This window comes from Pseudochaenichthys georgianus, chromosome 10 (assembly GCF_902827115.2).
Source record: "Pseudochaenichthys georgianus chromosome 10, fPseGeo1.2, whole genome shotgun sequence".
NCBI classification, from domain to species: Eukaryota; Metazoa; Chordata; class Actinopteri; order Perciformes; family Channichthyidae; genus Pseudochaenichthys; species Pseudochaenichthys georgianus.
In genome coordinates, this window is record NC_047512.1 from 26,509,045 (window position 1) to 26,536,312 (window position 27,268).

General features: G+C 40.7%; 3 protein-coding genes across 6 annotated transcripts in view; 1 reads left to right on the forward strand and 2 right to left on the reverse strand.

Moving 5' to 3' along the window:
• The window catches only part of ankhd1 (ankyrin repeat and KH domain containing 1), a 28,168-nt gene extending 15,648 nt beyond the window's left edge, over positions 1-12,520 (reverse strand). The window contains exons 1-12 of one of the 3 annotated variants that reach the window (XM_034092994.2): positions 12,067-12,520; positions 9,145-9,298; positions 4,177-4,333; positions 3,810-3,972; positions 3,227-3,374; positions 2,901-3,134; positions 2,682-2,776; positions 2,060-2,215; positions 1,399-1,480; positions 997-1,188; positions 782-891; positions 204-291 (exon numbers count right to left, since the gene is read on the reverse strand). In XM_034092994.2, coding sequence (XP_033948885.1) covers positions 204-291; positions 782-891; positions 997-1,188; positions 1,399-1,480; positions 2,060-2,215; positions 2,682-2,776; positions 2,901-3,134; positions 3,227-3,374; positions 3,810-3,972; positions 4,177-4,333; positions 9,145-9,298; positions 12,067-12,345 — 1,858 coding nt within the window. In that variant the 5' untranslated portion in view covers positions 12,346-12,520. The remainder of the gene's footprint in view (positions 1-203; positions 292-781; positions 892-996; positions 1,189-1,398; positions 1,481-2,059; positions 2,216-2,681; positions 2,777-2,900; positions 3,135-3,226; positions 3,375-3,809; positions 3,973-4,176; positions 4,334-9,144; positions 9,299-12,066) is intronic. The other 2 variants (XM_034092999.2, XM_034092996.2) reach the window with 2 other exon arrangements.
• A 2,285-nt stretch (positions 12,521-14,805) lies between these two features.
• On the forward strand, positions 14,806-20,364 carry hnrnph1 (heterogeneous nuclear ribonucleoprotein H1). 2 transcript variants are annotated; one of them, XM_034092400.2, is made up of 11 exons: positions 14,806-14,876; positions 15,735-15,831; positions 15,923-16,078; positions 16,172-16,315; positions 17,211-17,349; positions 18,088-18,266; positions 18,429-18,541; positions 18,634-18,769; positions 18,875-18,958; positions 19,317-19,409; positions 19,598-20,364. In XM_034092400.2, exons 2-11 carry the CDS (start codon positions 15,750-15,752, stop codon positions 19,702-19,704), a joined length of 1,233 nt encoding a protein of 410 aa, XP_033948291.1. In that variant the 5' UTR covers positions 14,806-14,876; positions 15,735-15,749; the 3' UTR covers positions 19,705-20,364. The 2 variants fall into 2 exon arrangements, with proteins under 2 accessions (XP_033948291.1, XP_033948292.1); XM_034092401.2 differs by lacking the exon at positions 19,317-19,409.
• Positions 20,356-26,364, reverse strand: rufy1 (RUN and FYVE domain containing 1). The gene is made up of 17 exons (XM_034092399.2): positions 26,010-26,364; positions 25,533-25,712; positions 25,313-25,430; positions 25,125-25,226; positions 24,853-24,976; positions 24,684-24,745; positions 24,406-24,541; positions 24,205-24,306; positions 24,003-24,119; positions 23,098-23,265; positions 22,921-23,018; positions 22,721-22,840; positions 22,316-22,445; positions 21,749-21,843; positions 21,613-21,661; positions 21,448-21,525; positions 20,356-21,125 (listed from the first exon to the last, which is right to left on the reverse strand). Exons 1-17 carry the CDS (start codon positions 26,329-26,331, stop codon positions 20,982-20,984), a joined length of 2,145 nt encoding a protein of 714 aa, XP_033948290.1. The 5' UTR covers positions 26,332-26,364; the 3' UTR covers positions 20,356-20,981.
• Positions 26,365-27,268: the final 904 nt, after the last annotated feature.

The following is a 27,268-nucleotide window of genomic DNA, read 5'->3' on the forward strand; positions in this document are numbered from 1 at the left end:
GAAGAGGCAAGATCTCAGTAAGTCATTGTGGACGACATACAAGTCTTATTGTTACATGCACAAAAGCAAACTCATTAGCAAATGAAGAAGGGCTCAGGTATTTGTGTAAAATGTTTGAAAATACACATATTTCAAGCTTTTGATCTCATGTAATTATATTGGAAAAGGAAAAGTCTTGAGCATATTTAAATTCAGTAACACACCTTTGCTGATAAGGAACTGCACTGTACACAGATGTCCTGCCCTCGCTGCCTTCATTAAGGGCGTCCGCCCCCCTTCAGACTCGTGTTCCTGGAAGACAGAGGTGAGGATGTGTGTGTTAGAGTTAGGTTTAGTCCAGTTAAACAAAACATGTGCGACTTCACAAATGAAGGGGATAAAAAAAAAAAAAAAATGGAGGTGCTCTTTGGATCAGATCCACATACCGTGACACCAAAACAAGAGATGTTAGACTTGTACATAGCTTTGTGATCAATAATTCATAACCAAAAATAAATAAATACTGATTTGCAACAATTGAAAGCCTTTAATAAATGGGCTTAGTGCCGAAGCATTTTGGTTCAGTCTTCTTCAGGGCATACAGGAAATGTTCTGATCATGCCTTGGAGAAGTGCAAGTGTAACCTGTCTTTTATGGTGGCATGTTATATAAATGTGACTCAGCAGAAAAACACTGCAGTAACACTAAAAGCTTCAGATAATAGATGTGCTCACTAAACACATTACACATCTGTTGAGATGCTGTTTTTACATTACAAAGAGGAATTAGGAGGATGGCGTACCAAGTTGGCTCCAGCCTGCAGCAGCACATCCGCCACATCAGTGTGTCCGTTCTCACACGCATACGTCAAAGCTGTGTCACCCGTTGCTGTTGTGGCATGAACGTTCGCCCCTAAATGACAAAACCAAGAGATTAGCATTTCAAGCACAGCGGTGTAACTCACATTTTGAAGGCTTTGTTCTCCTCGGTCCGCTGCTATCGTGTCCTCTAGCTCACCTGCAGCCAGTAGGTATTTCACCAACTCCAGGTGGCCCTCCTGTGCAGCCTCCATTAGAGGTGTGGAGCAACCCAACTCGATGTCTGCACCCGCCTTGATCAGGAAGTCGGCTACTTCCAAGAAACCTCCGCAGCATGCTAGAGTCAAAGCCGTCTCCTGCGTCTCCTCCGTCTGGGCATTGATGTTAGCGCCTGAACGACAGATAAAGAACAGTTTAGTGATTAACAACTTATTTGTTTTCATGAAGTGTTAACGTGCATGTTTTCTTAAAAAAGACTAAAGAAATGTGAATTAACTTTCAGAGATGACATTCTCAATGATCTTATTTCTGATAAAAACCACAAAATAAAAAGAGACTGGAGTGTACCATTCACTGAAATGTAGAAGCGACCCTTGCTTACCTTGAGCCAGCAGCAGTGCTACCATCTCTTCATGGCCTTCTCTAGCCGCCTCCATCAGAGGTGTGTAGCCTTCATCATTTACCTGGACACAAACAGAAGCATCCGCAAATAAGACAAATAGAGACCAGTATGACTCACTGTGCTGCAGCTCGTCTTCTGTGTATCCTCGGTGAGAAGAAAGCTGGTCAAGTATTCGGTACAATGTCTTGCCCACACTCAAATCTCCACGGCTACATCATTTATATTTATCGATCCTACTCTATAAAGACAATAGAACCCACTCCTGTTTTTAACCCCTAAATTGTGTTGCTCAGAGTTCTCACACCTTCTTTAAAATCAATTATAAACACTTTAAGGACTTTCCAGACCCAGTTCCCCTCAAATTCAAGGAGCCAACCCGGCGTTGTTTGAGACACAGATCAAGGATCATTTCTGTTACAACACTGGGAATTGTTATAATGAGAATAGCAGGCTTTACAGAAACTCACAGGCAGCAATTTAAAAGAGAGAGGATACAATCAGTCACAAAATATAAATGCAAGCATTATTGCACTATTTCTAAATGCTTCCAAGGCCTCGATTTGTTTTTCTCAAATTCACAAAGTCTCCATGAGCCGTGGGAACCATGGCTGGTGTTTAGGTGTCCCGCCTCTTTACACACCTCCTCCAAGTTGGCTCCCCTCTCTATGAGCAGTGCTGCCAGCTCCACATGTCCTCCACAGGCTGCGAGGGTGAGGGGCGACTCGAAGGAATCTGCTGGCATGTTGACCTGCGCACCGCTGTCCAACAGCAGCCGTGCCACCTCCACATGGCCGTCCTGGGACAGCGAGACACACAGAGAATGTAGAGATAAGCACCTGAATGAATATATGGGACAACTTTATAGTAAGCCAATATAAAGTTGCGCTTAACGAGTCCCAGAACCTCGAGATTCTTCAAAAGCCACTTACTTACAAGGTGTGTATTTAGAAGAATATTAGAAAATCTTCTTTCCCCAAGCATTTGTTCCATGTATTTATTTAGAAGAGGGCATATCCCTTCGCCAATTATTTTAAGGGAATAATAAAACATTAAATAATGCTAAAGCCTGTGCTTTAAATATTTATGTTGGGGTTTCCCCTACGTTACATTTGGTATCATTGTAACAAAAACAATTGGATTTGTAAAAATAACAAAAGAACTGAAACAAAAAACAAAAAACAAGCAAATATAAAACAAGTGGTAGCGTGGACTGACCCAGAGGGAGAAAAATATTTAGTTAAGGGTTTGGGTCAGATGCTCACCATGCACGCCTCCATTAGTGCCGTGTGCATCTCATCTGTTTTATGTTCCTGATCTGCTCCGGCCTCCAACAGAAAACGCACCATATCCAAATGACCTGCAGAGGACAAACATCATTCATTTAATTAACAGTTTTACTGCAAAGTATTAGTCCCGAGCATGTAAATGGTACGAAACCAAAATAAGATAATCACCAGGACAGACTATATTTGAGTTCTGACCTTTGTAGCAGGCGAGTGTGAGAGCGCTCTCCTTGAACTCATTGGAGTGTGTGTTGATGCCGGCGCCATACTCCAAGAGTACCCTGGCCACCTCTACATGGCCGGCACTGGCTGCCTCCATTAGAGGTGTGTGTCCGTTCTCGTTGTGGTCCTCAATGTTAGCACCCTCTTTGAGTAGCACCTTCACCACATCCACGAAGCCACCAGCACATGCGTACGTCAAAGCTGTGTTGCCTGGAAAACAGAAGAGAGTTTAATGAGCACATAGGATGGAGATCTAAAAGGAAAACATTCATAACTGAAGAGAAATTAAGAGGGGGTTTTACCCGTGGAGGACTGTGCGTTTACATCTGCTCCGTGGACCAGAAGTAGTTTGACGATGTCCACATAACCTCCACTGGCGGCAGCCATTAGTGGCGTTACGTCTCCCTTGATGCCCCGATCCTCCACATTGGCATGCATGGCCAACAAAACCTAAGGAAGAAGGATGAAACGATGATATTAGTTAAAAAGCAGGAAAGCTATTCACCACAACATTCAACTAATCATACCATTAACATTTTCTTTGAAGGATGTTTACTTTGGTGTTGTCAAATGTATAAATGTTTAGAGACACATCTTTATTTGAAGATTGTAGTTTGTTTTTGGGTTAGCCATTTGGAATGTGTTACAACCTCAGAGGCTTTTGATTGTTTGTATAATTAGACAAGTGTAATGTATTGTTTCTAATGTTTTTTTGCTATTCAAAAGTCTAAGTTATATCCTTATAAAGTATATATTTTATTAAATTGAATGCACTCATTGTTAAAAGAATGGTATTGAATATCACTACAGTGTGCAGGCACATCGGAAAAATGTAAATGACTATTATGCTAAATCATTTCCCAGTCTACCCTTTGTTTCACGTACCTGTGCAAGTTCATAGTAGCCAGCCGAGCAGGCGAGGCACAGCAGGCTCTCCCCTTCTTCTGTGTGTTCGTTGACGCTCCGTCCCTCATCGAGCAATTTACGCACCGCATTGACATCTCCATCTGAGCACGCCTCTGCTAAACTACGGCTGAAAATAACCAGACTGCTACAATTACTGCCACTGTGACAGGTGAAGACACATACGCCTCACATTTACACACGCACAGACATTTACATACTGTATGGGCAACTCAAAATAGAACAAAAAAAAAGTGTACTGTACAAGGATGTATTAATGCATGACAATTTGATTATGTGTGCAAGAAAAACTGACATATGCCAGTGTCAGTAAGGGCGAGATACATACTTGTCGGCTTGGCCGGCGTTGAGTGTGTTTTCGGCCCTCATGCGCGTCAGGGCGGCTGCAGCTTCGTCCAGAGCACAGCTCACAGATGACGTCAGTCTCCGTAGCACTTCGGGGTCTGCAAAAGCTTTACCATCGGCAGTGGACAGTTTACCGATGCCTGCCGAACACCAAAAGGGCAGAGGTGCATAGGGCAAGGCAAACCACAGGGGAGCACAACCACACCAGACCAGATGAAGAAGCAAGTCCAGTCCAGCCAATCCAATCCAGGGTTAGTAGCAGCATACACAAAGAGGAAAAAGAAAGAAAGAAAGAAAAAAAAAAAAATCACACACAGAAAACACACACAAGCATTTGTGTTAATATGGCTTAAAATATTTGTTCCACTACTTAAAATACACCATCTATGATTCATGACTCTTTGAATGGGTGGGTCAAATGGTACAGGACAAAATCTGCTGCAATATTACGGGAATGTCCAAGTATAATCAAATCTGTGACCAGAATGAACAAGTGAGGGAGGTCATGCTAGTCCTGTAAGCTAGTAGACATAGGATGTACGTGGTTGAAGAGAAAAAAGTCTCCTTCTGTGTGAATTATAGATGGGTAAGAGGCAGTGAGTGTGAGAGAAACAGAAACTGGAGACAGTGGTCAAGAGAGAAAAACACAGCTGGTGGAAAAACAAAATGCCATATGAGAGAAAAATGTGTTTGTTTATGCGCGTGTCATGAAAAAGAAGAAAAGCCAAAGAGGAGAACGAAGGGGAAGAGCAAGCAGGAGGAACACTACAATTGCTTTTGCCCTACACTGAAAGATCTCTTTCAGAAGACATAACAAAGACTAGTTCCACCTAATGAAACCATTAGTGTTTATGTTGTAAAGCAGCCTGTTTGAAAGTCTTGTGTTAAAAAAGAAGGAAAAAAGACGAGAGAAGAAAGAAAAAGTGTCGGTTTTGAACTTTTTAGCCTCAGCGAGCTCCAGTCCTTATGGTCCAGTGTTTTCAACACTGACCCTGCAACTGGAGCTAAACTTAGCACGGATGTCAGACTAGGATTTCGCAATAGTCTCGAAGGCGAGGGAAGCAAGAGGTCAAGGAAGTTGATCGTGAATGTTTCATGTTTATCTCAGAAAGTAGTTCCCTGAACCAAAACAAGCAAAGCTGACAACGCAGTTTGACAAATTGTAAATACCTTGGATGAAACCAAAGAAACCAATTGAGGAGAGTCATTATTCTAACCTTTTCCTGACTATTTGTACATTTCTGTAAGCACTGTTTCTATATTGAAGAATCATAAAAATAACTTTACAAATATAGGTTGAATTCCTTCTTGCTTGAGCCAAGAAAACTGGACATTGAGCTGTGAGTGAGATCAAGACTGTGACAAGTTACCATAGACATACTGTAGAGCTGCCTGCACCGTTATACCATCAACACTATGCAATTTAAAAGAAACATTTCTATCCAAGTGGCTAGTTAGAAGTTTAGCCAATGTTTGTTTGAGAATGGCATATGCAAATATTCCGCTATAACAATTGTGTCACACTAGAAAGGAATTAAAGATGACATGCCAGTTTTTTCAAATAAAAAAGATAGCATAGTTTGCTAAATACATTTTTGTTTGTGGCGTTTTTCCGTACTTATTTGCGTCCGTGCAGTTCATTTAGGTTGTTGGCCTTTTTAAAACGTATGCATGGTTGTGTGTAGATGTATGGTTGTATTTGTAAATGTGTAAGAATAAAGTGAAATTCGTTTTTTATGATTTACCACCACGTATATATATACACATATTTATTTTGGTTACGATTATTTTTAATTCTGCTCCTATTCAGTTTCTCTCTGTGAGCATTAATGCTAATTCACTTTGAACATTTTCTAGCACAGGGTTGCGATGCTAGCTCCAGTTTAATGGCCACAAAAAGCATCTGTGTGAGAGCGACCTTTGCCTATAAGAGCAGGGCACAGGTGTCTGTATCCATGGAATCAAGTCCAAATCCAGGATGAAAGGGCTGCACAGTGTTTACCCATAACCGCTTGCTCCTGTGCTGCTACTCCCCCTCTAGTTATGAGAGGTGTGAGAGATGTGTATAGCCAATGTTTTTGTTCAGATCATACAAATGTTATAATGTTTTTGTATAAAGGGAATATATAGCTTTTAGCTTTCTGATGATGATACAATTGTATTTCCAAGCTAATTCCTATACAAATGTACAAGGATGTTACCATTTGATCTGTCAGCACTATAACTACGACATTTTAATGCACACTGCAGCGCAATTAATGTGATTACTTGATTAAGACAGTAGTTTTCTTCAAAAGGGTGAGATGACTTCTGATAAAAGAATGTTTGATATTCAGGTGGATATCCACAAAACTTAGGTCAATCTTTAGGTACATTTGTTGCCATTTTCTTCAACAGCAGCCAGCAGTCGTTTGTATATAGAAGCATCACTTCGCATCCAGTTCACTTTATGACCTTTTGACAAATGAGAAACATTTAAACTGCATCTCAAATACCACTGAATTCAAAAAGGTAATTCAGATCTTTAAATTGAATTAACATTATTCTGTTAATGAAATTATGACAAAGCTTTTTGTGAAATATTTATCTTACAGCTTTAAAATCATGTCCTTTAGACATGTTCACTATGATGGCCTTAACCAAGATGCTTTTAATGTACACACCAATCATTTTCTGTAAGTAAAATATTTAAACGCAAGCTTTTAGTATGGGCTCAGAACAGTCTCCTAATACACACACAAGGATTCACACTTGTATTTCATGATCCGCAAAAGTTTCTACACTTGTGTTTTTCAATCACACACAATAGTGTTCCGTTTCATATACATGTAAATACAATCCAAATACAGAAAAAAGTTTTACATGTGTATTTTTGATCCACACATTTGTTTTCCGTTTAAAACCGCTGAACCTGCAAACACAAACCGCTTTCTGTGCACGGATCGCTGTGCATTCGTGTGTGGGTTTTTTGAGACTCCCCTGACGGTCAGCCGATTCGTACTTGTAATTTTTTCCATCTATAGCCAATCAGATGTCTCCTCAATTCTAAGCCAATCACATGAGCGAGCCCCCACAAGGGTAGATTTCTTGCGTTAAGCTAAATACACAAAACTTTTTTCTGTAATTGGATTTTATTTACATGTATATGAAACGGAACACATTTGTGTGTGCATCGAAAAACACAAGTGTGGATCCTTCTGTGTGCATGTGTGTATTATGAGACTGTTCTGAGCCCATATTTTAGTGCTGGGCGGTTTCATAGGAGACGGGAGGGACATGATGTATTCAAGGTAAGATGTAGCCATTGTAGCGCTCGTGAATCAGATAATTTATTTGCCACGCTTTTCAGCTCCATCAATAGGCTCTACAGTTCAACTACAGTTCAGAGACATAGATGTTAAAAACGCCAGCCAGAGTTGTATACCACGCACATTTATTCCATTACCTGTCTGAAGTTGATTTACTATTTTGACCAATCGACTTTTACTTCATTGATTTGTTTTGGGGCGGTTAAACCGTTGTAATAACCAAGTCTTCCTTATGGAAAACATTCAACTTGTTTAGTTACATTGAAGTTAAATAGTTGACATCAATCTTATTCGTATGTGTATAACTTGTTTAATTTGATTATATTTCAGTTTGGATTTTCTTTTTCCTTAAAGAGTGGTTCTAAATGCTGCTCATTTGTATCCAACCGATCATCACAGTACGTACAGTAAGTAACACAGTACGTACAGTAAGTAACACAAGTCATTGTTTTAAATCATTGTTTTTGGTTTGTACAAAAACCCTGCCTGCATTTCTTTTAAAAGCTAAGAAAACTGGAGTTAGTATGTCATAGTTTGCCTGCTGAGATTTAACAAAATATATGAAATATATTGAATTGATATCAGGACATGTAATATACACACTCATAGAAGCATGCCTGCATGATATCATTCACCAATATGGAACAACAAGGGATCCCCAAACAGAAAATGTAAGGGCTTTAGCTCCTGCTGTGTTATATTTACAGTAAACAGTTTGTGTTTGTATTCAATGTTATTTTGAAAGATGTCCATGATGATGTCATCTATTCTATTTTAAATCCTATTTCACAACTATGCACACCCGACTAGATACATGAACTCAGCATTGTCCCAAGAATCTATTGGAATTAAAGATATTTAATGTATATTTTCCTACACCTTCATACAATATAAAGCTGCTTGGTGAACTGCTGATTGTCTTGACAGGCTTGGTATTTGGATACTTTGTTCACAGGGAATGAAGAGCGGCAGTTCAGTTCTTCCTGCCACCTCCGTTAAACAAAGACACCCTTTCCTTGCTAATACTATACAGAAACACTATAAAGAGAGCTCACAAATCACCTAGAAAATATCATTTTATTATAATTATTATTATGCCAGCTGTGACAGATCTTAAGCAGACAGATAGCACAAGTTGCTAACTCTTCTGTTCCCTCTGGCCGGGGAGAAAGGGCAATAGAATGAGATTAGCCATTAGCCGTTCAACACAGGCTCTCTGCATGCTGTGCAGGCTCAAGCTCGTTGCAGCGCTAATCTGCCCGGTAATGTTCATAAACCCAAACGAGGGCAGGACACCCAGCTAACAGATTAATCTACACAGACCTTCTTACACCTGGGTTACAAGTTCTAATCAAACTCATTTACCAAAATCACTTTCCAACTAGGTTCTGATATGACCCCAGCAGAACAGGCAGGTTCCTTGTATGCCATTTCGGCTGGAGGCCTTATACAAACCAAGACCTCAACCATTGTTGGGAATTGAAAGGGATGGGGGGGCGGCTGAGGCACAAAAGGCGTGGTTTTACTTAAGCACAAATTACAAATGGTTGGAGGAAAATAGGTGTGGCCAATGAGGTACTGCTCAACTACAAATTAACAAGTGTCAAGTTAAGCTGAATGAAGTTGAGCCGAAGCATTCATACCTGCAGCTTCCAGTAGAGCTTCAAGTCGAGCCTGTGTCTCTGGATCTACCGTCCTCAAATCTACTCCGTCTGTGGCGCTGGATAAAAGCAACTCTGAAGCCGTCTTCATGATGGGGTTATCAAGGTCCTCCTGGTCCAAAATGAATGACTCCACCTGCAAGGCGTACAGAGAGGAGGGTCAAATAAAAAGCATTAGCCGCTTGACAGCCGTTTAGTTTCTAACCCGTCTAAAACTTGACCAGTATCTGAGAAGCAGAATTACTTATGGGAAAGTGTTAAACCATTTGTACGTGTATCATGTTGCATTCCTTATTGTTTCCATTATTTTTAAAAGAAGTGGTACCACACTCCCTATAAAAAGGGCGGAAAGGCCAGGAAATCAAAGCCTGCACACATGGAGAGAACAGCAGTCTCATACCTGAGCTTCGACCCTGTCAGCTATCATGTACTAAAATCATTTTATTCTTCAAAATAAAGCAAGCGAGTCAACAAAATGTTTCATTATTCAATTCCCAATTCTTATTTTGTTACCGTATAAATAACAGCTATACTCCCATATGTCACTGTAGAGTAAAATGTACAGATAAAGCAATAATAACATGTTTTCCATCTGACAATAACACTATCACAATTAAAACGTGTGGTAAACATAGAATATTACAGAATTAAAGAGTGATAGGACTTCGCCAAGTTCTTAGATGCGCCGCAGGTAGTTCAGGAAATTACTCGCGACACATTTTGATTATGTATCCATAAAAACCAAAAAGAATCTGCCTTAAAATGTAACTTTGTTGGGAAAAGGGGTTTGTAGATTTTAATCTAGATGGGCATCCTCTTGGTACCCAAGTATATTAACCTCTATTTACAACAATACATGACATTCACCGTTAGATTCATACCGACTAACAAACACTGTATTATCTTGGAGAAATATTTGAATCACTCATTTATCCTGTTAGGTAAACCAGGTATACTGAGCATGACAAATACCAGACATTAGAACCAACTCAGCCTTGCACCAACGTAACCTTTTAAAACATTAACAACAAGATTTGGAATGCATTACAGACATTCACATCATTCAACAATTTGCTAAACAAATTGAAACAGTAATAGCACATGTCTATGACTAGCTGCAGCAGGCTTATAGGGCCAGGACCATAGAGCTAATGTTGGGGGAAAGTCAGAATTCAGCAATGTGGAGGAATTCAGCAATACTATAGGCAGGCAGAGCCACACAAACCATGGGGGATGTAGTTCTACGAAGGCCTTTATAATCAACAATGGACATCAGTCTCCACTATTAATGAACTACAGTTCCCAGAGTGTTTGTATCCACAGAGCTGGAAAGGCCTAGAATGGCATCTGCTTAATCCTGGGGCTCAGATTTTAGCTGCTGCCCAGAGCAGTGAGTTCTCCACTGGAGTAAAACACCACAACAAATGCCCCCTTTCAGACTTCAAAGGTAGGCTGTGTGAGCTAAGAAACAGGACAGAGGACACATCTTTGCCATTTGGTTCAATTAAGCAGCCCTAGATGCAATTGTCTCAACTTGATATCTCATTGTACTACTACACACAGCTGATGCTAAAACAGACATGACCAGGCTATGTTGACATTGGTATAAGCTGACATGTTTACTGTTATGGCTGTAGTGCGTTTCAGATACCTCCGGTAATATATTGATATAATATGCATTGCACAGCAGTGCCCATTTTTTCCTCAAACAAAAATGCAGTAGTGACTGTCAGAAACATCATCAAGGAGTCCCTTGATGATGTTTCTGACAGTCACTACTGCATTTTTGTTTAGATGACAAGGAATATTAAGTCACCATTAAAATGAAATTAAACTGAGACCTTTGATACATTAGTGCAAATCATATTTGTATCGAGCAGTCGTTCCTGAGTCTGCTGCAGTCTTATGATGTGGTAAATAAGATTACCTGACAATAGCATGATTGAGAAATCAAAACATCTTCAACATGTCAGCTCACATTAGACAAGAAATGTAAAAGATATGTTTCTTGATTATGTTTGGCAGAATGTTTTGTCCCATTTTCACAATAACGTGACATCACAAATGTGTCATTTAGCGACAAGTGTTCTCTATCAAATATGTATACATCTGAGTAAATGTATTACATGTTTAAAGTATGTGTAGCTGAGGAGGAGATGCCATCACACCTGTCCCCGTGTGTGACTGCCAGCACATGGAAAGTTGGACACCTCTCAACATAAACTCTAGCTGCTCTCAAATGTGACAACGCAAATCAAGTTGACACAGTGGTGGCAACTATCCGACCAAAAGAGGCGAAGGATGAAAATACCTGACTGGTTTATTTGTCAACACCTCCTGTCAGAATTTCAACGAGTTTCGAGAGGAACGGGCATAATCTATACGTATCGAAAAGTTAGCTGACGGACGATCGGAGTTAAATTACATGATTTGGAAAAGTGACGTAATTGCACCACAACTACGAAATGGCAGATAGTTAGCTGGTCGTTTAGGTCCCCGGGTTAACGTGCATCTTCCATTTTCTGTGTCTGGAAAGCTGCTGGTAGAGCTGCAAACTTGTGATGGGTGTTACGAGACGACAGCACCGAACGAGGCCGCCGTCGCTTCCACCCGAACTAGGCCGTGGTCACAGCCTGCGCTGCATAAATAAAACATTTCAGACGCTCAGCGTGAACAGCTGCTTGTGCTTCACCAAACATTATCGACATTAAACACTCCATAAGCATCTGAACTGACAGGAGGTGTTGTTTGGTTAAAGTGCTGGCTTATTTTACGTAATTTCAGCGGCCTGGGAGGGGGTGGTTGCCAACTGCGAGCTAACTCGCTAGCTAGCCGCGCTAGGAGTGGAATGTTGCCTAGCTCTCTGGTTAGGCTTAGCTAACTAGCTTAGCTTAGCGTAGCTACCTCTGAAACCTCGTCTTCGTCGCTGCCGGATCCTGGACCCGAGGAGAGGACGGCCGCGGCCGCCAGTTTGAAATCCAGTCTTTCTGCTGCAGGCCCACCTGGTTCGCCGTATAAACGTACTTTCTTTCCGCCTACACCAATCCCAATGCCCCCTAGTCCGACTCCTCCTGGTGTCGCTCCTACCCCCATCCCTGCCACTGGGGAGCGAGGAGTCACCGAGTCAATCTCGTCCTCGAAGCCGTCCGTCAGCATTGCCGTCCCGGCTACTGCATCCTGCATACTTCTGTTCACAATACGTGTGTTCACGAGCTAGTTGTTGACGTAAACGTCCGTCCAGGCTCTTTCTTCTTGGATATTTGCGTGATTTTACTTCAGGGAATCCAGAAACTCTCCCGAAGCGAGGGTTGAGGAGGATCTCTTTCCCCCAGCCATTAACTTTCTAACAACCTAACCCGATACGCACTGTTTCTCAGAACGACCGCCTCTGTTGGAAATCCTGAGAATCCTATTGGTTGAGCAGGAATAAACTCAGTTTTCAATTGGTCGAAGTATATGCTTGTCAAACATTAGACCGCAACGTCATGTTAGGTTTACCAATATCACGAGGCTGTAGAACGAACGTCAAGACATGACATGGTATGGTAGGCCAACTTAACTGGTAGCTAGCTTTATAGTTCATGTAAACTCTTATTGGGGAAGCACGTTTATAGAAGGACTACTCTGACAGTGAATTGGAACATGTTATACATTTAAATGTCTAATTGTATGTGATCTTTATTGATTATAAATATCAGTGTATGACACTATCTCACACATTCCATATGCTCTATCTAATTTATAGCGTTAATGTGACAGTGAAAAATATAATATATACTTTACAAGAATAAAAAGAGGATAGTTTAAGGGAGCATGATACTAAAGAAACATACACCAACTCACGTAAAAACAAGAAAAAAACAATGATTACCTCGGATCATGATCACACTTCTTAATAAACATCTTAATTGGTGCATATTTAATGTGTTGCAGAAAATCATCAAAGCGCAATACCATGGTATCCTTTGTCCTTTTGTTCAATCTGGGGTGACAAGAACAGAATTAAATGTACAAACTACTGACACAAAAACACTGGCCCTTTGGTGCAAAGACGTTTATTTTGAATTATTCACAAATGCAAACGTATTTACCTCAACCCTAGTAAATGTTTGGTCTCTAGAAAGCCTTTGCTCTTTATATGTTGTTTTATTATATCATATGTATGTATCAGTTTAGGAGAGGATGGAATAAAACAGGTGAATTTCACTTTTTTGTTTGAATTCTTGTCAAATAATATGAACCAAGCAGTTGGTTGGTAATGTTGCAAATGATCCAAGCAGTGGCAATTCCAGCTACTCTAGCTAAGTTTGATATACATTAATGGATCATATTAAAAGACTAAATTACGTTTAACAAGGGTCAAATGTGCAACATTTTACCCTTGTTAAACGTGTTTTAGGAGTAGATATAAAAAGCAGAAAAAACATATTGAATATTTAAGTAAAATACAAGTAATTCAAAATGATACTTGATTACATTATTTGAGACACATTAGAGTTTAGAGGGGACCGTTTTTATTTTGTCATGCCACTGCCATTTCAAGGGCACTTCTGAAGTTTCGGAAGGAACTGAAACATCTTTTGCATCAATCCAACAAGGGAAATCTCTGTTTGACCTATTGGTACGTGTGTTAGTTTTGGGCTGCCATCACACCAACAGCTTGGAGAAGCTTGTTGTTTACATTGTGAGTGCTGCTTGTTCACTTTTCTTGTCCAAATGCTCTGGTCCCATTTGTTACCAAAACCAATTGACCAAGGCTGAATAAGGTCATGATAAGCTTATACATTTGCATCATCATCCAAAAAAAACCTTCAAAATCTAGGTTGTCCAGTGGTCTTTTTTAGTGGGTTTAAGTGTTGTTGTTTTTTGTTGAAAAAGCCAAAAGCATCCCAAGTTACTGACCACTGTAAAGTTGGATAAGAAGGCCAGGAGATGCACCCGGCCCGCACAGGGCCTTGGGCAGCTACGTCACAACGTTTGGGCGTGGACGCCAGCTATTCAGATATGGTTGCCAGGTTTGTATAAAACCCGTACTTTTTTGTCAATTATTAGATTCAAACATATTACAGGAGATTTATAAAACACAAATCATTTTTGAAATTTGACACATTTCAAGACAAAACAAGATGCACGTAATTAACCCAATCGTTTTTTTGAAGGTTTGATGGTAATTTAGGGCTGCACGATTAATCCATTTTCAATCGAAATCGCAATATGCATTATGTCATTTTCAAATCAAAGGATGCTCAATATTTGATGAATGCTGAACAAATGTTTGATGTACCATTTTGAATAAAGTATTGTGAAGCGCCAGTGATATCCCGGCATACAAATAATTTACTACAAACTTAACAAAACAATACATTACATAAATAATACTAAAAGGATTTTAACATATATTTTTTAATAATAATGAGAATTTTGATGCAAAATTATCGACCCCTTCAATATCCTGAATCATATCGCAATATAAATATCAGTCAAAAAATGATTGCCACTTTTGCGTTCTTGTTTTTGCAAATCGCGCTGCCCTAGTTAAATGACGTGACTGTGTTGCAGTTTGGAACAGAGGAGAGTTTTAGTGAAGTGCGTCGTTTGGAAGGCTATGAAAAGGGGGTAGTTGGGGAGTTCTGGCAACCCACCTCAAGGTTTCAGCTGCATCACGCAGGTCTGGTCATACATACTCCGGCGTGTTACATCTACTCTACTATCAGGTAAATTGATTCATGCAACTATTCATTGACTTAAACACATGCTTTCTTCATAAACTTAAGATTGCACCACATAGCTACCATTGTGTATATGAGATGATAATATAATGCAGTTAGTAAGTGAATGCTTTCGTTTGAGCTAGCTAACTGCTAACGCTAATAACATGGCGCCGTGTGAGAAGGCCGCTTTTGTTCTTGTGGTCCGGGTGCGGTAGTAAGCGTGCTGAGGGCCACGCACTCTTATCGAAAATGAATGAAATCCTAAATGGCTAATTAATTATTGGACGTCTGTGTACTCTTTAACATTTATCGAAACCCATCAACATCAGAATTGTTGTCGAGTAAAAGTTATTTAGCCACACATTGTTGTTAGCTCACGTTAGCTGGCAACGACCCGGGTTCGCGGTTTAAATGAAGAGTCTAACCGACGATGAGCTGGTAGTAAAGCAATTGTAACAAAGGCACGTTATTTGTTTTGTTTAGGCAACAACATTCTTTGTAGCATTGAAAAACCACAACATTGTGATTTTATTGATTTGGTTCATAACGATACCCGTTAGCAATATCAAACGGTCTCAAGATGGCGCTCCCAACTTATTCACATTTAACGTCTTTAAGATGTATAGCAATTTAGTTTAGACAGAAAACGTTAGTTCAAGCATGTTATACACAATTGTACCGATACGGTAGACCTGCAGGCGTTTAAGAAAAATTGCACTAAATTCCCCTATCTGATGATAAGTACGGTGTTCTTGGGATTTACTTGGACACTAATGGAAAACTAGGTTGTTGGATAAACACCTCAACAGAAGATTGTATCCGTATCCCCAACATACTTAATACTATGTGTTTCCCCCTCAGGTATCTTCAACAGTCATGGCTGATGAGGGATATGTCGTGCGCATCAGGGGTCTCCCATGGTCCTGCTCAGTGGATGAAGTACAGAGGTTTTTCTCAGGTAGTTATCTATATATTATTATGTCATTAAATACCTAGAGATATAACATTTATTATACGAACTGACTCAATGGAACAAATTCCCTATACAGAGAGCAAAATCATCAGCAGTGGAACTGCCATCCATTTCACCTACACAAGAGAGGGGCGTCCCAGTGGAGAGGCCTTTGTGGAGATGGAAACAGAGGAGGACTTGAAGATTGCTGTGAAAAAGGACAGAGAAACTATGGGCCACAGATATGTAGAAGGTGTGCAAACTTGCTTTTAGATCGCGACTCCTTCTGTGAGTTGTCTCAACTTTTTTGCTGTGATCGCTAATGGTTATGTGTCCTGTGATACAGTTTTTAAATCCAACAATGTCGAGATGGATTGGGTCATGAAGCACACAGGTCCAAACTGTCCAGAAACAGCAGGAGATGGGCTCGTCCGGCTCCGAGGCCTTCCCTTTGGTTGCAGCAAGGAGGAGATTGTTCAGTTTTTCTCAGGTAAGGATGCGCCTTGCTCAGTGGTTAATGATAAAACTGCTTTAATGTATGTTGGTTATGTTCGTTTTTCTTCTTCCTTTTCTTGTTTCCTTTCTCCTGTGGACCCTTAACCAATTCTTGCATCTGATTTTTACAAAGATGTCAATATTCCACTGGAAAATGATTGTAACCTTCTTTATTTTTTGACAGAGTAGTAAAATAACATGTTTTTAGATTTGTGATCAGTGAGGAAATGATGCCAGAAAAGGAAACTGTTTCAACTTTAATTGTAACAACTATTTAAATACTTTGTTTAGTTCAAGGGCAGGAATCTGTAACGCAAAACAGCCCCTGCCCATCATATCCATGTTCAGCCCATTTCATCGCTATTTTCTCTATCGGTTCTGATATTTCAAAACGGCATAGTTTAATATCTGTTTTTAATATTTGGTTTAAATGTTATCTGTTTCTACTGGTAATTTACTAATGATGGAATGGGTCTCACTCACTGATTATACAGTCTCTTACCTAACATTTATAGTTTCATTTACTCAACCTTTTTAATGCATTTTCTTAAATGAACTGTAGAGCGAGTGTTGCATTGATTCTAAATGCACAAGTCATTTTAACCCTTATCACCAACCAGGTTCTTTCTCTCTCTCCATCAACACACCAATACTAGCCCGATGTCCCACACAGTGCCCTTTTCCATATTCTTCCTCTATCCTCTCATTTCTCCCCAACGTACAATAAATAAAAATCATTTATATGGCCAGTCATTGGTAAAATTAATACTGACCTGGTATGTGTGATGATGTATAGAGTTTTCCATAAGTTTTCTATCTCTCTTTAGAGAATCTTCTCTCTGTGATTGGGCATGTGATTTAATATGTCCCCTGCTGTCCTTGGGTTGAAGGGTTGGAAATCGTGCCAAATGGGATAACATTGCCGGTGGACATCCAGGGGAGGAGTACGGGGGAGGCCTTCGTGCAGTTTGCTTCACAGGATATAGCTGAAAAGGCTCTAAAGAAACACAAGGAAAGAATAGGGCACAGGTGGGGATGGTTGGTTGGTTGGTTGGCTGGATAAGTTGCTTTTCTTATGGTGTGCACTCTCAACATCTGAACCAAATGCAAAACGTACACTGCACTAATCTTGGCTAATTTAAGCATATCTGTAATAAATAACACATATACAAATTACCATGTTAGAATCAAATATGCCACACATTCACAATGTTCAATGGGAAGGTTAGTGCTTGGGCACCATTCACAAGGATGACACGAATCGTGAATTAGAGAACATGCTTAACTATGAGAACAAATGGTGTCTCAACACTAAACATCAGTCTAGGATAATGAATGGTTAGGAGTCTCCTGGTGGTAAAATCAGAGGGCCGCTGTACACATGGATCTGGAGCCACCTTCACAGGTAATGCTTATTAGAGTGAGCTGCAGAAGGGCTGGAGCCCTCTCTGTCCCTCTAAAACCAGGACAATGGCTGTCATGGCAAGGACACAGGACGCTCTATTGAATCAGATATAAACTTGACTTCAGGTTACAATTAGAAAAGTGTCAGTTAATTAGGCCCTTAACAATTTGGAAAGCTTAAGTTTTGCAACTCTGTTAATAAGTTCAATTTTTTTGTCTTTCAACAACTAGCATTAAGCACTCAAAGATATTACTACCTATGGACTACAGCCTCTGCATAGCCCAGTTTCATCAGTATTGAGCAAATGCAGCTGTGCCTGGTCCACTCCCCATGCGCTCATTGTGCTATCTCTATGCTCTTAGGTACATTGAGATCTTCAAGAGTAGTCGCGCTGAGGTGCGGACCCACTACGAACCCCAACGGAAGCCCATGGGCATGCAGAGACCCGGCCCCTATGACCGGCCCTCTGGTGGTCGTGGCTACAACATGATGGGCCGAGGGGGATCCTATGACAGAGTTCGTCGCGGAGGTTATGGAGGAGGTGGGTGCCAAGAGGACTGAAGAGAATCAGATTTAGTGATTATAAGCCTATGCTCTTGTTGTTGATAATCACTCAGCCTATCGCCATTCAATCTGCACAATATGATTAATAAGATATGAACTCATCAAATCTTGTGTTTATTCCGATGGCCATTATATTCAGGTGTGTCTGATGGACGGTATGGTGATGGTGGCTCTTCCTTCCAGAGCACAACAGGCCACTGTGTCCACATGAGGGGCCTTCCATACAGAGCCTCAGAGACAGACATCTACAATGTAAGTCGGAAGAACTCCTGCAAATAGTTTATTCAGTGCATATTGAGGATGTAAAGGTTGCATCTTACGTTTCCTTGTTTTTCTATGTCTAGTTTTTCTCGCCATTGAATCCAGTGCGGGTCCACATTGAGATTGGTCCAGACGGCAGGGTAACCGGGGAGGCAGATGTAGAGTTTGCAACACACGAGGATGCAGTGGCAGCCATGTCCAAAGACAAAGCTAACATGCGTGAGTTTTAAATGAAGGGACTTTCACCACTTCAACCGTGCATATAAATGAGATAACATATTATTTGAATTGATGTTCATGGTTTCACTCCCCTCTGCCCCTCAGAACACCGCTATGTCGAGCTGTTCTTGAACTCAACAGCAGGTGGCAGTAACGGCGCCTACAGCAGCCAGATGATGGGTGGCATGGGTGAGTTCAGTAATGGAGGTTGTAAGACTAGTGGCGTCTGTTGGTTGGGAGTCTAAGTCCTTGTTGCCTTGATCGAAAGGAAAATACTAGGTCAGGGTTTGAAGTTAATACCTGTTTTCTATTTGTAGGGTAGGGTGCTTTGTTTTGTTAGTCATTGTATTAGGGATTCTGTACATTGTGTGATGTCTGGTTGTATTACATCAGGGACCATGTTGGAAAAGTTAATACTTCCCATGGTGCCATCAAATCAGTTAAGCTTGATGCTTGGCCCTTTACTCAGGCAGCAGCAGACATGTATTTGGAATAATTCAAATTGGGTGAGGTGTTCCTGACCCCGGCATCTTCTGTCCTTTAACAGGGAACCAGTCGTCATACAGCGGGGGCCAGCTGAGCTCGGGGTATTCTGGTGGATACAGCAGCCAGGGGAATATGGGAGGCTACAGTGACTACAGTGAGTGTCAGCTGAGTGATAATGGGGTTCTTCTAAATACAACCAACGTAGAACCTTTCCTGTTCCCGAACACATTTACTGAGTGCACTTAAGTATTCATTTGCATCCCAGTGAACCCTTTAGAACAAAATGCGTTTGCTTGCTGGAGCTCCTCGGTCCTATAGTGTGTATTCTCTTTCTCTTGTTAGGTAACCAGGGCGGAATGGGAAGCAGTTACTACGGCGGCGGTGGAGGAGGAGGAGGAGGAGGAAGCAGAGGCTCTATGAATGGAATCAGTGGGGGATGGGGAATGTAGTTTTTTTTTTTGTGTGTGTGCCTCCTTAATGACGTGTTTTTTTAAGTCAGCATTTTGCTGGAAGGACTGGAAAGGCAAGTCTCACCTAGTTAACATAGGGTAGGATCAGGTGAGGTTTTTTTCAAAATATCAAGGGGGGGGTAGGGTTTGTATTTCTTTTTTTAAGTGGATGATCTTCAGCAAGAATTGAGATCATCTGTTGTCAGAGAGAAGCGTTGTTTGTCTTCCCCATTCCCAACAGTTTTGACACATCACAGAAACCGTGCTTTACATTTTACATTACCAGGAAGTGTGTCCTTTGTGTTGCCATTACCATCAGAACCCTGTCTGTTCCCCATGTTAACTCATAAGGCCGGTGGTCTTAACATTACTTTCAATGGCCGAGTGCATGAACAAAACATTTCTATCTTCTGATGTTTGAACCTTGTTTCACCTTCATAGTGTTTAGCTTTTTTAATTCCCAATCTGAATTTCAGTCTGAGCATGTTATGTTTCCTTAAGGTTTGACTGAAAGTTGGGCCGTGTTTTCTGGATGAGGGATATGTCAGGGCAAGTGAATTTCAAATCTGTTGACATGAAGGTTTCTACTGCTTTCGAATGCTATTTGTATTTCCTGTGCACAAAGTGAATAAACTAGTCTGGAATATCTAATTGAAACAAGCTTTGCAAAATGAGTTTTATTCATTTATCAAATGGCTAGATAAAAAACGTTTAGTCAACATTCCCAAATTAATTTAAGAAAATGGCTTTGTAGCAGTCGACACAATCCACAAAACCTTTGTAATACATTCTAAAATAGTTAGCTTTGTTAACATTCTACAGTCATTTACATAATGAGTTTGTGTACAGTGGGGCCAGAGCTGTAAACATAAGAATGGATGACAAGATGGAACAATATCAAAGTATATATTGGTTAAATGTAATTGCATACATGAGCCACAGTAACAACCAGTATTGGGACGTTATTACAATCTAAATCTGATTTTAAAATGGCGAGTTTATGGAGAAACCAAAGTAGCCTTGATCACAAATATAATGTTTAAGCCAAGTCAAGATTGTTTCTGAAGTATTATAGCTCATCCTGTCAGTGTTAAAATGTGGCTCCTAATTTCAGGTAGCTGAACCAAAGCTCCTGAATTTCAGGTAAAGTGGAAATGAAAAACACCAAATCACATTTCCATAAAGATTTGATGACATGTTCTGTAACGAGTCGTTTAAAAAGCATAGTGGTTGAGTATGTGCAGTGTTAGAAAGCCGCTGAAGCTTCAGATGTTTTGTCAGGAAGCTGTGGAGACGCTCCTCTGCAGCAGCAGGGCGTGGCACACATCACACACCCTCACAGGCCGGGGGTACGAGGGTAAGGCCAGCTCGTTACTGGAGCAGTTGTTGCAATAGATGTCCCCACAGTTTCTACAGTGGTGCTGCAACACAAACAAGGACACCTCAATGTCATTGCTGGGAGGATCAATACAGTGTAAATCCTTTAAAGAGATTAAACTCATTGTTATGCAAGTTTCCTAAATCGATTGAAAGACTGCAAATGCTAAGACATGGGAACAAGGATTTCATGATTTGTGACCAATTCCAAAATTGGTCATAAAATGTTTTGAATCAACTAAAGGCAACTCCAATTGATGTCATGCAGAACTTGTGGGTAGAATTGGCCCCTAAATGTGGTATTAAAACTTCTCCATCTTAAGCTGTATGAACATTAGTGGAAAATAAAATGAGAAAGGAGGCTACCTTTCTGCGTGCGATGGAGAACTCCTTATCGCAGTGCTTGCACTGAGTGGCCTCGTCGTCTTTCAGCCAGGCGTGGCCCTGCGAAGTGAACAAACAAGATATGACTTGTTAGGATTCTGTTCAATTATACAAGTACACCATTATTCACTTTTTTTTTTTTTTTACCTTCAGGGCTTTATTGACCTCTTTGAAGTCCTCCATCTTCAGCTTAGATCTTTGACAAAAGATGACAACAACCTCAGTATATGACATGGTATGTGATTTAACGTTAAAAGAGGGTAATAGAATGAGAAGGACTGACTGGCTGAGATGCAGGCCCATCTCCTGCAGAGCCTGCTCCTGCTGCTCACATGTCTGCCGCAGCTGCTGCTTCTCGTGCTTCAAATCCTGCAGCTCCTGCACCGTCACACAAAACACCACCTTAACACACAGCACTGCACAGGAGGATTCAGTGTTTCCATCATTCCTGATCCTCTAAACCTTAAATAACATTTTACTGAGGCCATTTCACCAAATGTAATTACTGCATCCCTAATATCGATTTATTAAATAAATAAAGTTGTGAAAGATTTCTAATTTATACATACTTTTAAAAGCTTTAGTTACAAGTAACTTTTCTGATTGAGATTTCCCCCTGATCAAACATTTTCTGTTCTACCCCATACTTGTGATGTTATAAAGTCTTTAATGTGGACCTGTGAACTTAATTAATGTATGCCAATCAAACTTTGCCAGACATAATTATAAATGTCATGGTGAACATAGAACTTAAGAACATTATAAAGTGATAAGGTTTTCATCAATTCCAGAGAAGAATCCACTTCTACAGCTGACTGATGCTGATAACTTGTGTGTGCGTGTCACGTACGGCATTCAGGCCCTGCAGTTGCTGCAGCTGTGTGCGGAGCTCGATGCTGTTGTCTTGTTCCCGCTGCAGAGCTTTCTGCAGGCTCTGTCTCTGCTCCCTCTCAGTGCGCAGCTCATTCTCCAGACCCAGCCTGAGAGCAGAGGAGACTTATTAACTTAGAGTATAAGTGGTACAGGAAGTACCAACCAAAATCTATTTTGGAGATACATTTGACTAAATCATCCAAAAAGTGAGCTCCAAGAAGAGCTTCTTAACTGCTCCTAAGCTTAATGTTAGCCATATTAGTACAAGGTTTAAAATCTCATCTTGAGCATTAGGTTAACTGACAGCCGTTTCTCCTCAATGTTTTGCAGTTTGTGCACTTGTTCCACTATCCTTCTTATTTTGTTCAAACTGTGTGTTAACCTTAGCGAATCCAGGTCAGTCAGTTGTTTCTGCAAAGCATCCACTTTCCCGTCGAGGTCCACCTTCATATCTTTGTCTGACTGGTCACTCTGTTTGCGCTCTCGCTCTGAGTTCTGTAATCTGTGACGTACAAAAATAACAAGAAGAACATTAGCTAAGAGGAAAATCACTAAAGGAAATGGGACAAGCACAAAACATACCTCTGCTCTAGTTCCTGCATGGATTTCTCCATTTCATCCATCTTCTGCTCAAGCTGTGAAGCCTCCGCATGCTTTTTTTCTGCCTCTCGTTCAGAGTCCTTAAAAGCCACGTAGGTTGTGTTAATGTGCGTTCTATCTGATGTGAGGGAAAGAACAAGTGTATCCATGTGTGTGTACCTGAGCTTTGTGGAACATCTGCAGGTTAAGAGTCTTCACTTGGTCGAGCTGGAGCCTCAGGGCTGCCAGTGTGTCCTGTTTCTGGTGAGAGTCCTTCTCCAGCAGCTTCATGGCCACCTCTATCTCCTGCTTCAGGCCCACCTGCAGCTCCAATTCACGCTCCAGCTCCTGATGTCAAGCAACATACAAGAGGCATCAGTTCAATTCAGTTCTAGAGTGTAATCTGTAAACAGCAGGATTGCTGATGTTTCAGCTAGATTACAGATATGTAATTACTTTAATTCTCTCTTCCAAAATGTCAACTTATTCAGGACTGTACTGTTAGCCTGATATGATAAAGTATATCATAATTTAGCTATACTCTATTTACTCCCAGTGTCTTCACACTTTTTGTCGTGTTATAATTCTTCACTAGCTCTCAGATCTTGTGCTGCTGGGTTTTTAAATACACATAACTACGCAATTATAAACACAAGGATACGGTCAGTTTTTTAACTGCATTTTGTTGAATGCTGATTCAATGCGGATAGCTCTTGGAATTCTTTTTTAAGAGAGCAGAAAACTATTTCTTAATAATAAAATTAATAAAAATAAAACAATTTCTTTAATTTAACCTATAGTTAAAGTGATTATATATTTTTTCTTTAGCAATTCTCTAATTTACATTGTCTATTTTTTTTAATTTCAGTTAAGTTTTTATTTAGCATTTACTGTCTTTCTATTGTCTATTTTTCCTTTTTTTTTGAAAGGCACTCCATGTCTGGAAAGCATTATTATTAATACTATGTGATCATCATCACACTCACACTGCTGGATTCTGTCGAACTATGTAATGACTGTTGATAATCAATACTTGTTTTCCATATGCATGACATATTATTGTGCTATAGACAGTGATTTCTGACCTGGCGAATTCTCTTTTCCTCTTTGTACTGCGTCCAAACCACATTGTACATCTCATCCAGGCCCTGTCGAGTCTGTTTGTATGTCTCCAGCTCCAGCTGGCTGTCCATGAGGGCGACCTGGGAAAACAAAACATCAACATCATACAGTATAGGTATTTGTTTAGGTTAGGTGAGGTTTAGTGAGTGACTGGTGGATTCTGACCTCTTCCTTTTTCTGACTGGACTGCACGATTGTCTCATTCTCCTTTCTCAGATGTTCCTGTTCCTCCCGCAGGGAGTTGATTCGGTCTGTCGCTGCCGTCAGCTGAGGACAAGAAAACACACGCTTGGTGGTTAAACCAACCTTACGCACGCAAATGCTTTGTTGACATTGGATAGGAATGCCTTCTAACACAGTCCACACCTCTATTACAAGCTTGCTGTTGGTCTTCTCTATAGAGTCCATCTTAGCCTGCAGGTCAGTGACGGTGCCACTTAGGTGTCGATTCAACTCCTCAATGTAGTGCTTCTGATCTAGTATGGCGGTCATCTTTGAATCGCTGAAAGGGAAAATATAAAACTGTTCAAGATTTGAATGTGCAAATGTGTCTCTTTTGATCCTTCCTGGGGTTAAAATAACAAAAAAAGATCATAAATCGGCTCAAACATGATCATTAAATCCATCTGAAAGCATGAACTCACTCTTTTGGAGTCTCACTGTTGGCAGTGTCTTTCAGATAAAGGGAAAAGTCAATAACTCCAACCTAATAGGAAAAGAGAAACAGATCACTGTGTGTAACCCTACATTTTCTCAACGATTAAAATAGGTGTGACTGGGATGTGTAGGCCCATAAAACCTGTCAGCACTCACCTGAGAATCCAGATCCTCTCCTTTTATACAGAGGTTAGCGTCAATTACATTGAGGCCTACCAGCAGTCCCCCAATCACAGCCCCCTCGTCCTCCATCATCATTGCTCCAGAGTCATAAAACTCACTAGAAGGAGAAAGACAAGGAGGGATTAAAGGAAGCGTATGAGAGGATAAGAATGCATGGAAAATGCACCAACGTAATCCTTAAACATGTTAGTATTCTAGCATTAAATAACGGTTATAATAAACACACAAAATGTCAGGCTACTAACCTCAGGAGATCTTTGCGGTCCAGCAAAGCTTTCATATAGTCAGCTACAGTCTTCTGCATGAGCGTTAAATGTAGCCAAGCCCTTCCTCTACCCAAGCCGGTCCTGAAAAGAAGAATAAGTAAACATTTAACAACCAATGTTTTACAGTTTTTACACTGTAGGTATACTGGAGAGTTGTAATAGCATACTTAATGCCGGGCAGGTCTCTGGCACTTGTGGCAATATTAACAGACTCCGGACACAACTTCTCAACAAGTTCCAAAGGTCCCCATATGGACTTGTTCTGACCAATGAAGGATTTCTTAGCTGAAAAAACAAATTGTAATAGTCATTTATGCTTTCTCTGGTACTGATATTGAATCATTAAAAACTAATCCTGTCAAATGCCAGCCTGATGGACCATCTCACCTTTCAGCCCATGTTTGAGGCAATGTTCCAGCACGACAAAGAATTGCTGCAAAGGAGGGTAATCCGAGTCCAGCGTCCTGCCCAAACTCAAGGAGGACTGAATTAATACTTTGATGCTCAGCTTCATCATGCTGAGGAGGTTGGATCTTTCTATAGCCATGGGGTCGTTGGGGGGAAGAACTGTAAGGAATGCAAGGGGAAAGGAAAAGCATTGCAATAAAATCAGTCACACATATGCAGGCTAGGAGGAGATGTCATGCATGTCTTAAATTGCAGGATAAACACTAGATGTAGTGAGAGAGGAAACAGCGTTATCTTGTCCACGCTCATTAACCCCTGAAATCGATGTTTTGCTTCTGAAGTCATGTGTCCTGACAGCTGACCAGCAGTTTACAAGAGGAAGTGAGATCAACTTGATATCTGCATGTTTTATGAATGTTAGTTTGAGTGCGAAAGTTAGTTGTAGTGTCAGCCTACCTGGAAGTTTTTTTGAAGTGTTGTTGAGGTCATTTTCTGACTCCCTCTCCGTCCGGGCGCTTGCAGCAGAGGGGTTTCTCGGGGCAGCAGCGTAGCTTACCCCGCTGCTAATCGTCTCCGTGGCCTTCCGAGCCAGAGACAGGATGGGAGCCGACCAGCTGCTCTCTGCCGCCGCAGGAGACGCCTTCTCCGGCCGCTCCGGCTCCTCGCTGCCGCCGGACTCGAGGTCGGGTGCGGCTTCAGAAACTTCTGGCTCATGTAGTTGTTGTTCTGCTTCGCCATCTTCAACAGCTGTGTTTACTTCCCCTGCCTCGTCGGCCATGTTTGTCCCCCCTCCCCTTTTCCCGTTTTCCCGAGTATTCACGTGACCACAGCAGAGCAATCAGGCCAATCAGGCGCGCTGTGAGAACGTTATTCTTCTTCTTTGGTGTTATTGGCGGTTGAGGAGTCAATTAATTTGCACTACCGCCTCCTATTGGATATAACAAAAACTCAGTCCTGCAGTTTAACTAGGTTAATCTTGAAGTCTTGACCCACTTTAAAGCCAGCACTAAAGCGCCCTACCCACAGAAGACACTTAATAAGTCACAGTAGTACAATACAGGTGTACATGATGAAAGTAATGATAAATACCATGTAGGTGCTCCAGTGTTAGGGTACTGGTATTTTGCATTCTATCACACTGTCACACAATATAGAGGCTATGAATGATACTATATTCAAAAAGTATTGAACAATAGAACAGTTACACTACTCTCACATAGCTCAGTTTCTCCTGTAGGCCTTAGAAATAGAAAACAATGAATATCCATTATTTTACATTGTTTAATAAAATATGATGTTATATGTTCCAGACTTGTGAATACATAATCTTACACATATTAAAAACATGAGTATATTTTAAACAATATTTATTAACAGTATTTCAGTGTTGCCTTGTCTGATTTTACAGTAAATAGTCTGATTATTTGCTCTGAAGTAGTCTATAATGGTCACGGTAATGTTACTATTGGTATCATAATGCTAACCCTATACTCCCAACTTGTTAAATCTCACTCTAGTAACATTAAATTGAGAAATTTGATACTGAATTGAGACAAGTACCACTGCAGTCCTCTGTACACTCAGAGCAGGTGTGGTGTAGTTCATAGTTTCAGCACCTGGTGGTGCAGACAAGCTGTGAGTTTTTCGCCTGAAGAACATCTTTACTTTAAGATCTTTAAGGTGCTCTCATCTTTAAGGTGCTCTCATTATTTATA